The 12,192-nt window shown below is 31.5% G+C and overlaps 1 protein-coding gene across 1 annotated transcript in view; it reads left to right on the top strand.

Moving 5' to 3' along the window:
• The first annotated feature begins 3,814 nt into the window (after positions 1 to 3,814).
• The window catches only part of LOC125070141, a 59,577-nt gene continuing 51,199 nt past the window's right edge, over positions 3,815 to 12,192 (top strand). The window contains exon 1 of the mRNA XM_047679841.1: positions 3,815 to 3,896. Within this exon, the coding sequence (XP_047535797.1) occupies positions 3,815 to 3,896 (82 nt within the window). The remainder of the gene's footprint in view (positions 3,897 to 12,192) is intronic.

A 12,192-nucleotide genomic window follows, 5' to 3' on the forward strand; every position in this document is an offset into this window, starting at 1 on the left:
GTCGATCGTATTGAATTGTGGATTAAAAACTTGTGCTATTATATTTTACATTTTTACGTATTTTATTGAGTGCGCTCTATTCAAACTATTTTAATTGTAAATATTTTTAAAGTTAATGCAACGAAACAGTTTCAAATTACGTTATGTTATGTTAGTTATGATTCATTCTGTAACTGATTGTTATTGTAAATGTATATTCTACCAACGCACAATGGAGTATCATAGCGGAACGACCCTTGCCATTAAGACGAGAGGGTGATTTTGTCTAGAGGTGTGACAAAATTAAAATATTCTTTGTTCAAGTAGGCGTTTTAAGGTCGTTATGTTACAGAGTTAAGTCCGAAGTATAAGAATAACCGGCAAAAACTCAGTAGTTACTGTTATGGAATTACAGAGTAAGTCAATGCCTAGAAATTAAAATAGAAATTGTAACTATATAATAATATATTTAATAATTGAGAGCCCTCATAGTGATTCCTGTTAAAAAGTCAGACCTTCATATCATCTAAATAAAAATAAACTGAATGTTTGTATGTTGGTTCTCTATGCTTTTCTAAGCCATTCGATTGTGATAAAAATTCCATGAATTGTTCTGCACACACCGGCGTAGGTTCCTGGAACAAAAAAACTAGATTTATCTTTGTATGTTGGTCTTTCAATATGAATGCTTTGTGTAAGCCCTTAGCCTATCCGAGCGAAGCCGGGCGGAGTGATATATGTAATGGAATACACTACAAAGGTTTAAAGGTTAGAATTAAAAGTATAATAAGTTTGTTAGTCACAAAAAGGCTTATGTACATTATCACTTAGGAAAGTGTAACATCTCTAACGATATAATTGATTATATTATTTTGTATATCTGATGTTATATCTAATGTTATATATGACAACGAAAAAGATAACCGAAAAACGTACATGGATGTGAAATTTGTTGTGTACAACATTATTTAAAACTATTCTATGAAATCATATTTAATCTATGAATGTAATTATCTTTTAATACAACTTAAAAATCGCCTTTTATTTTATAATTCCACCAATACAACTAGGAGTCACATCACGGGCGCAGCAGCTCACTAGCTAAAGGCGTAATTATCTTCACGCACCATTTATCGCGATTTACAATTTAGTTCATTGTTGGGCATTTGTAGGGCCCTTTGTAAGGGGTTCCCTGATGTATAGCCGGGGAGAGAATTTTTTCCCTTAATGATTGTTCCATCAAATGGGGGAAGTTTTAATTTCTCGAGAATATCTTGCTTAATATGAAGAGTGAAATCTTTTGAAGTTCAAACGGGGAAATGTATTGTAATATTGGAGGAGTTCTTGGGAACTTTTTTAAACTGTGATCAGAATTTTAATATTGGCGTCTTACTTTAATAGTGGAGGAGAAAAATTGCATGAAGTTTCTATTACTAAGTTAAATATAGTTATATTTAACTTAGTTATTATAAACTTAATCAAAATCCCTGTAGTTTATTTTAAATTTCAATATAAAAAAAGTTTATCTTATTATTTATTTAAATCATATTTGCCGCTAAGGTTTGTATGGACTAAGGCCCAGTGGTTAGAAGACATGAATCTTAATCGAACTTTGCAGGCTCAAACCCAAGTCAAGCGTTATAATATATAAAAAATAAAGTTTTCTATTTCTTTATAGCTTAGAACATTTAGCAGTTTCTGTAGACACATTTTAGGTTTATTTCTATTTAACCGAGTAATGTCCCTTTTTTATTTATGTTTTCATAAAGATTTTTCTTTTATTAGCCTTAGCAGCCTGTAAATGTTCCCACTGCTGGGCTAAAGGCCTCCTCTCCCTTTGAGGAGAAGGTTTGGAGCATATTCCACCACGCTGCTCCAATGCGGGTTGGCGGAATACACATGTGGCAGAATTTCGTTGAAATTAGACACGTGCAGGTTTCCTCACGATGTTTTCCTTCACCGCCGAGCACGAGATGAATTATAAACACAAATTAAGCACATGAAAATTCAGTGGCGCCTGCCTAGGCTTGAACCCGAAATCATCAGTTAAGATACACGCGTTCTAACCACTGGGCCATCTCGACTTTCGGTCATAAAGATAAGCTCCTAAATATTTATTCTTGTACTGGGCAAAATTTTACCTTGTTCTAGGAATATTATTATCTGGTCGTTGACGTTGTATGTTCGTAGGTGGTATACATGAAAATCTATTAGTAAGAAACTAAATCCCCATAAGTAAAATAATATATTACATAATAATATATCGTAATATATAGTATCGTCGTATGTAGTAAACGTCTCAATTACACTCAACCTCGTCGTTGAAATGACATGGGATCTCCATCGAGGAAAATCGATGTTCGCATGGCGAAATCTCAAATGGGGCATAAAAATTAACTAAGGCTGATTACACAAGACGCTACTCACGGCGTGCTTTATCGGTTTCGTTTTATGCCTTTTTTTAAAGCGATTACAATGCTTAACAGAATGACTTTTTAATAGAAGTTTATATTATGATAATTCTAAAGTGCTGGTAAGAATCTTATCGAATAGAGTCCGTTTTAGTTTTTGTGTTTGCGACTTTATAAATCTATTACGATTTATTTTAAATAAAAATAATTTTCCCAGAGTAATCATACACCTTTGTCTTTCTTCTTGTTATTTTAATATAAAGTCTTCAATAGTAGATATGACAATACCGCAATATTCTTTCGTGACCTGACTTTGACATTTCTCCAGCCAGCGCACCGTTGGACTATTATAGCTGTCTTTGATCACATAAATTTTAACGTATCATACTTATTAACCGAGATTTTTAAAGTATATTTTATGTTTTTTACGATATATTGGTTACATTGTAATAATATGTAGTCGTCACGCGTACTTTCCAACGGATTTTCAGGCACTACAACTTTGATAGGATAATTTATATAATTTCTTCATTGATGAGATCACTTTAATATTTTAAGGTCTTCCAACATTAATCCTTTGCCAGTTAACATTGTAATAAAAAAAAAAACAGATTTTCCTCCCTAGTATGAGTCTGAGTAGTGACTGTGAACACGCATTCTATTCGAAGGAGCGGACTACGAAGGCCGGGAAATGTCGATAGAATTTTTGTTGGACGCTTTACGGCTTCTCGGCTGATTGGATTAATCTATTAGCAATCTCTTTCGCTACTTTCCTTCGGATTTATTGAATTGTTTCAATATTATATTATGATGGTAAGTACGCTCTGAATAGTCCTTTGTCTGATTTACGTTCGGTCTACTTTTTTATTTGTTTACTAGTTATTTATTTTTTCTATTAATCATTGTCTTTGAATGGGCTCATTATCTCCTGACATATTTATTCTTGTATCAATAGTTATACATTCATTATTATTATTGTTTATTATTTAAATGAAAGATATTAATCATCGCGATACAAAAATTTACATTGTTCTATTTTGTATTGTTTAATATATTTTTTTAACAAACTAATCTGAATGGTAATTTATGGCAACCAGCGATGTAACACTCGTCCAACGAGCGTGCTGTATTTAGTTGGATTAGTGACGCTGACTTTTATCAGCGTTACCGAAATTAGCGATTAGATTCATTTAATCCTTTTTATTGATATGACATATTATACCAACAGCTATAAATGATGCTTAGGGGGTCAATTAACCTTTGATCGTAACGTGAAGAAAGAAACCAGTGCTTAAATAACTTTTCCAATAGTAGTAAATCATTATACTTTCCGTTTGTAATATTTATACGTAGGATTTTTACAATTCGATCAGGTGTAATTTAAAAAGAATGAAACGGTACAGAGTCAATGACACCGAGTACAAATGATCCTGTCCTCTGACACGATACAGCGCAGTGGGTATCTGAGAGATTTATCAGTCTGCGCGCAGACAGTGACGGACGCAGGTGAGTTAGACGATGAGATTACTGGGCTATAGTTGACATCAGGGGATAGACCGGGAATACTGCGTTGTGATTAATGAGAACGACATTATTGGGGAGACTATTTATTTCGTCGGTTTGAAGGTTCGTGGGCGTAATGAGGGACTTCCGTTGATACCTCACAAAAAATATTACGAAGATTTTTTTTTCTTTTTCAAGGTTAATTTTAGGGCCGTTGATTGTTTAGTCGAGATGGCCCAGTATCTGGAAGATGTGAACCTTAACCTTAAAGATATGGGTTCAAAGCATACCAAGTAGCACTTTATTTTCACGTGTCTAATTTATAATTCCTTTCGTGCTCGGACGTGAAGAAAAATATTGTGAAGAAACCTGCATGTATATCATGAGAATCTCTCATATTGCGTGTATCCTCCGCATTAGAGCGGAGCACTGTAGAATAAGCTCAAAACCTTCTCCTTTAAATAAAGAAGGTCTTAACTCAGTAGAGGGACATTTACCTGCAGGCTGTTATTTTATTATTTCTGTCGAACAACTCTTTACACATATTTGATTAGTATTGGCCTGTTTATTGCTAGATTAGTTATAATAAATGTTTTTAATAAATATCATGAATTATTGTTGTTTTTCAGTTCGTAGAGTGAGTTAGCAAGTGGAATTATACGCGAATAATATCTTAGTTCTCAAGGTCACAGACACATACACCTACATCAGTCTCGTCTCACACAAACACACATGCACTTTGTAATAATTATTAATTCCAGTTATCCTTATTTTTATTTTATTTAATTTTTTTTCTCTTTAACTTTATTTATATTAATAATAGTTTGTTTATTCTTTAGTTGGTTATATAACGGATGATGTTATGGAAGAGTGAATCTCTCTGACATGAGTATGTATTATGCTCACTAGAGAGACCCAACCTTAAATATGCTATGTATACATTGGTAAAGAAAAAAATATGATAAATAAATAAAATATATTCCTTATGCCTGTAGTTACACTGACCTACTCAACCTTTACATCGTAACACAACCATACTAAGGTATTGTTGTTTGGCAGTAAATTAAAAAAAAAGTAAAATTTTGTTTAGTGTTTTTTGGTAAGTGTATATTTTAAAGCACTATACCTGACCTACTAATTTGAGTTAGTTCATTTTGAAATTTGAGTTTATTTTGAGAGCAAACGGTTGATTTAAAGCATATTCCAGGTATTCTTATTAAAGCTTATTTCGAAAACCATTGGTTAGGACTTGACAAAGATGAATGAATATTCAAGACTTTTATCTTTAGAATATTCGTCTTCCAGTTCTCTTTCATTGTCGTTGTGGAATAAATTTATGTTAAATGTTAATAATTCTCGCGAAAACTAAAATATAACTTCCAGCGTGCATCTAAGATTTCAGGAATTTGTTCATTCTTTGTAGGTTTTCACATCTTAAAATAAACTTTTTTAATGGTTTAACAGTTTTTATTACCAGCGCCCAAGTTTTGAAGTATTTTCTTAAACGTTAACTACAAGTAAGCTGTAAGCATTTTGCTTCATTTTTGTTTAGGTATTTAATATATTTTTTTACTCGTGTTTCTTCAGTCTATACAAAATATATTTTGATGAGAATTATAATCTGCTTAAAATAATTAAAGCAATTAAATCTCATACAAATTAAAAATCATGATAATTTATTTTTGTCATAATATTGTAAATTGATTTTAGTTAAAATGCTACGCTATGTTTTATAATCTAAGTATATTAATTACAAATGGAAAAAAATAATAATATAATATTATCAAAAATAATAATTAGTACTTAAAGTAGTATAAAGGTTTTAGTATAACCTGTAAAAATTTCAAACCTTCTTTCCAATTGTTACTAATTTTATTAAATTGGTCTAATTGATACATCCTAAAGTATAATTAATAAAATTTGTTTTATTTCACGGTGCTTGGTTAAAAAATAATTTAATAATTTTAATAAATACGTATCTTGATAATCATGGATATGGTCTGCATAAAGAAATGCAGGAACTCTCCTGTTTCTTTGAATGTAAATAGAATCACAAAAAAGATTTTCTTATTATACTCGCTTTATAGATGTCTTTCTGTCGCCTGACATAATATTTCGGACGCATCGGCCAATCTCAAAGGAAACCAGCCAACGCAAAAGGTATTATAATGCACAAGTATGTACAGTGCGCTCTCTATTCCTCACTATCCAAATCTTATCTGAAACTTCGATGCAAAAACTCAATTTATATTTTGACATGCATTGCGGTTTTTTACATGTATCCCGGAATCTACAGACTAATTACTAGTTCATTGAAACTGTTAAAAAATATATTGTATAACTTAATTTACTAGTTAGGATTTTGATATTGAATTGTCGTTTTACCACTGGCAGTGGATAAACATATGTAAATATACAATGGATTTGGTGTATTGTGTAATGAGCTTCAAACCTTCTCCTTAAAAGGAGGGCATTTCACTAAATAGTGAGTTACTTAACTAAACAACTTCCTCGTCACATATCAGATATACCAAAACCATGAGTCATACGTGAGGGAAATTGTCTAGATTCTTATAAGGCTCTATACTTTATTTTATATCTGCATATAATCTTTACAAAGTGGGACGAGTAGTTAATTTTTTATATATTTTATGAACACAGTTACAATACTGAACTAAACATCATCACTACACGTCAGTCCACACGGAGCGAAGACGTCCAGTAGAATAATCTACAAGCCTGCAGCTAGCACTGCTCCTGACAATTTAGCGCTAGCTTTAATATGTAGTCTTGTAGGTTATAAGAGGTAGCGATTAAATACCAAAACTTCTAAAAATTTTAATAAAAGTTAAATTCTATCATAAGAATATGTAATGATCGAAGTAAGGACAGATGAACAAAGTTCTGAGGAGCACAATATTTTTTTATAAATAATATTTATAATAAGAACAGTGAGTCGATATCTTGGAGGATTTAACGAAATTTTAAACGTAACTGGAACGAAACATGTTAAAGATATATTCGCTCACAATGACGCGTCTCTCCGCTTTAATATATCAGCATGTATTAACAAATATTATTTGATTTGTATTTTTTGTTGCATTTACTCCTAGTATGTTACGCACACTGAGACAAATTTTAAGCTCGTAATTATTGGAATTGGCGCCTTCGTTAGTCAATAAATCTATAATAGTAGATCCAACAAAAGCAGCATCATAAAAAAATTATAAAATTATTTAATATTAAATTCACACTTAAAAAATTTTGATATTATTACTTTTTTCTAAATTACATATTTTGTTTATTTTTGAGTTTCATAAAATAAACACATAGACAACATATAACGAGACGAATACATAGGGTTTCTTATGCTTTTATCTTAAAATTAATTATGCGTGTAAATATCTCGCTGTTGGGGTAAGGTTTATTTTGAGAAATTGTTACAACACCTTCCAGTGTGTTGGTGGATATACGTGTGGCAGACGACCATTCGATACCTGGACAGGTTACCTCACGATTGCTACCGTATAAAATTAAGCAACACCGGATTAATTTAACGAAAATCAACACTTAAGATCAAACAAGATCACGTTTATGAAACATAAACGGATTATTTATTTATTTAAATAATACCTATACTTTCAATTTTTCATCCGTAGCTTATAATCACTGCCTGTAATAAGCGATTAAATGTAATTTTCAAATATAATTCCCATAGAGATCGTTTCAGTACTACAGCTCTTAAACTATACCATAATGGAATAGCGTATCACCTGTGACAGCGGTAAACATATTGTTTTGCTTGCTGAATAAGCTTTAAGTGGTTGTATTAGAGCTTAAAATTGCCTAAATAATCGTCAGTGTGTATTGCACATGCGGACTTGTGGTTCTGTCATCCGCGAATAAACTGAAAAGCATACTTCTTGCTGCGGTTCACCATAATTCATATTTAAAACTAAAATAATTATGATATCATAGAAAATTGCGTTGATGGCAATTAATGTCATGTGACTGTTTGTATGAGGTCGTTCACACGTTCCATCCCTAAAGTGTACTTCGAACTTTTCAAATGAATATTATTTAAATAATAATATTGTTGAGTATAGTTTTTGGAGCTGGATGAGCTCAGCGGATGGAAAACGAGGATTTTAACCGCACGTGAGATTAAGCTCGACACTGTTGGTAATGGTTTTCAAGGTGTATGCGTTAAACTTGATAATAATTTATTAATGATACATTACCAAAAATTTCAGTGATTTATTTTTAATTTTGATTCAAAAACTATTTAATTTTAAAGTCCATATGGAAACATGCCTGATTTGTAAATGTGATAAAAAACTCAACTACGCTCAATTAAAAATAAGACGTAAGATGTTTAACATAGAGTGCGCTTAAGAAAAATAACGAATCTTACAAAATATTTTATTAAAAAATGTTTCATTTAATACAAACAGCTTGGGTTATAGCGCTAAGTAATAAGCAATCCCAGTTCCCCGCTGTAGTCTGACGCAGTCTGAAACTGTTATTCATAATTTATATTTTATTCGAGTTTTTTATTTCTGCTGACTTTTATGGAGCTTTGTTTAACACCACTGACCTATATCCTCCATTATAGTCCGGCATCGCGTTATAATAACTCAGAACTTATTATAATAATGGATTTGTATTTAGTTTCAGTTTAATGTTTACAGTAATGGCCGTGTACTCCAAAATAATTTGCGCTTGCTTATAAACACACAAACAAACAAACAAGGTTTCTCAGAAAATCTAAAGCAGGTAGTCGTTATAAAATAAACATTAAAATAACTTGTAACTTTAAATGCGTGGCATTTTCAAAGATTTCGTTAACAGAATGTTTACTTTGAGCACGTTTAATGTAAAGTGACCACTAGTATTACTTTTCGTGTATTCAATTAAGATAAAATACGTCTTTCATTATAAACTCGTTGGTTTTAACGGAAAATCGCAAGTTTAAGCGACAAGAAAAAATAAGCGTATATTTTAGTTATATAATGCTTAATTTGTGTTTATATTCTATTACTGTTAAAATGAACCATGAGAAAAATGCCGAGTGACAAAAAAAAATCGGTCAGGGAACATAAGTATGCAAATCAAATACAAATATTTTATTTTTATAAATTAATAGTAATAAATTTAGTTTTGCATAGATTTTTTTTGTAATAATAAGTCTTTATATTTAATAGACTCATTCACTACATTGTTTTGAAACAACCAATTAACTTAGAAAATGAATATTCAGCGCCAGATAAATGAAAATCGATGTCACAAAAATGAAAAATATTCAAGCGATTTATATTCATAACAATTTTTAATACAAAAGCGATACACGGTCCAAATATTCAGAAGTTGAGAAAAATGTTTCAATTCGAAAAAAATATTTCATTCATACGAGAGAAACATACGGGAAGCGGCGTTGGAAATAATAATAAAAAAAAAACTAAAATAAAATCTAAACGTGACGAACTTAGCAATCCAGCAATGATGGCTCGCCATCTGTTATAACGTTTGCACCCTGCACTATACAATACTCCGTTGAAAATCACTTGGGGTAGAGCTCTTTGCAAGCTCGTCCGGGTAGCATATATTAGCACCATATACTACCGCTAAATCACTGGAATTAGTATAGTTGTGTTCCGGTTTGAAGGATGAGTGACCCCGTGGAACTAGTGGGCACAAGGGTCATAAGATCTTAACTCCTTAATTTATATTTCTTTGAGCGCCAAAACCTGTAGCTTATGGTGATCAGATAGCCTATTTGACCGTCCGCCTATATTATTTTACTATAAAGTAATACTCCTCAACGGACTACTGATGGACAAAGGCTTATCTCTTTAAAGGCTTATTTTCCACTATGCTTGTGATAGTTATATTTGATGATGTAAATAATTGCACAACCAACTTTCGGAACTAAGATGTTATATGCCTGTGCCCAGTACCTAACTCGAACTTTAAATCGAGATACAACAATATTCAATATATAACGGTCTCTAAGAATATCTGATGAGTGGTTGGTACCCAGGCAAGCTTACGCAAATATTTATACATCAAAAATACGCAAATAATTTAGAAAAGTGTTTTGATTTCACTTTTGTGAAATAGCTTTCGAATTACTCACACCATTAAAATCATTCCTGAAACGTATATTGTTACTGAGCCATAATAAAGAAAATATTTTTTGTAATGCGAAAGTAAATTCTAGTTTCAATAACGTAACCCTTCAAAGCCTCGCCCGCATTAAGGGACCAGAGGATTACGACCCTTGCGGAGTTATTAAATTTGCCCTTGTACCTAATACGCTTAAGTATTTTGTTAATACTTCATATCATATTATGTTTCTTGAGATCGACAAATTTCCTAACTAATTTCTGATTTCCTTTTCATTTCCAACGAGATGAATTTTGTATATTTTGCTGTTTGATAAATGTAATATATCCGAGTATGCTTTCATCGTATTAATATTATGAAAGCGAATAATTGAATTGCTACATTTACTTAGATTATCACTTGAGTTTCAATTTAGTATGTAGTTAGTAAGTATGTATGTATGTATATGTAAGCTGTAGTTACACGCATAAAATAAAATCTCAACGTATTAAAGCATAAGCAAGAGTGTTCTTCCTTCATACTTTTCATTACATTATAATTACCATTTCAGACCACATGTAAAGAATTTTGAATTAGTACTTGAAATTGATCGGCAGAATATCTAACCGGCCATCTTAAGCGAGTCAGCCAATCGGACAACGTTTCGTGTCTACAATTATAATCCTTTTATAATCAAACACACGTTGTTACTGAGATTAATATTTGATGCGGTACCTTTGGAATATTACGTGTCTCACAATTGGTCCTTCGAGCCGGATTTATCCTGTTCTGAACGGGAAAATAAAATCTATTAGACTATGTTTTTAAATATACTACAGCTAATAAAATATTAAAGGACACTAACGAAGTACATTTAATTTAATAAGACATTTTTATCCAATCACAGAATATTCACAAAGTTTTAAAGAGTCGTTATCTCATTGTTCCTCTTGAATTAGGCAATCTTCAAGGGCTACAAAATTTTCACCGAAAAAGAAACGATCTCGTTCCAGATAAGGTCATTTAATTAAAAATAAGTTAAACGAACCGAATCTTCCTTGAAATGAAGCAAAATCAATTTGAAAGTTTGAGGGCCCTTGAGAATTTTTTGTTCGCGGATAAAACGTTTCAATGATAGCATCCCCACTGTTTCATTGAGGTTTTATAAAACTGCGTAGACTTAAAACCGACATCCTTAAAAAAATATTTAAAATTTACAACCTACTTGTGCACAAAACATAATTACTGCCAAAATACGTTAATTTGGTACGCCTTTCTTTAGTTATTTTATACAATTTTGCACTTTATTTACAGTTGAGATGACGTAACGTATTACGATTACTAGAATTGACTTTTTGGTATATTTTATTTCGAACGTTTTATCATAATAGAATAACATAAAATTGAAAAATCCATAAGTTATACTAGCATAAGTATAATGTTAAAAGAACGAATAATGATCTCCTTATTAAAGCTAGAAAAAAAAATTTCTCAGTTGGTCAATTTACCCGACAGACATTTTATGTTTCCATATAAACATGGATGTTATAAATATATATATATATTTTTATATTAAACATTAAACTATTTTGGCAATATGAATAATAACGTTCATCAAATTTTAATCTTTTTCAAACTGCATTTCGATCTCTACAGGAGTTAGTGCTGCAATGTACTTATAACTCAGAGACTCTTTATATTTTATAGCAATTTCAAGTCCTTAACCGATTTCCATTCCAGTCCTAAAATTACAATAATACAATAGAGTGAATTGCGGGAAAGGCTTGTACGATTTTGGTCACTATAGCATTAGGGATAAGGATTGGAATTGCAAAGGGCGACCTCTGTGACACCTATTGTGGTTCTATGGTGAAACTGGAACGCGCTACACTCAAAAGTCATTGTGAAGGTAATTTAACAGCTACAAAATGGTTACCGTCCTACAAAACTCCAACCCGACCCAGTGAAGAGAATAATACGTTTTTAGGTTACTTGCTAATGTTAAGAGCTGACTTTAATTCAGAAGGATATTCCTGAGTTCGTTTCGCGCAATTAATTTTTAGCTAACGTTTAAAATTTTTAATTAAATCTTTACAAATAATGAAACTGTAATTGCGTCCTGGTGTATAAATTAGTTTTCACATAACACGCAGTCAAAATTGTTATTACTTTAATATATTATTTTAATAATCTG

The sequence above is a fragment of the Vanessa atalanta genome, chromosome 16 (genome assembly GCF_905147765.1).
Source record: "Vanessa atalanta chromosome 16, ilVanAtal1.2, whole genome shotgun sequence".
Classification (NCBI taxonomy): Eukaryota; Metazoa; Arthropoda; class Insecta; order Lepidoptera; family Nymphalidae; genus Vanessa; species Vanessa atalanta.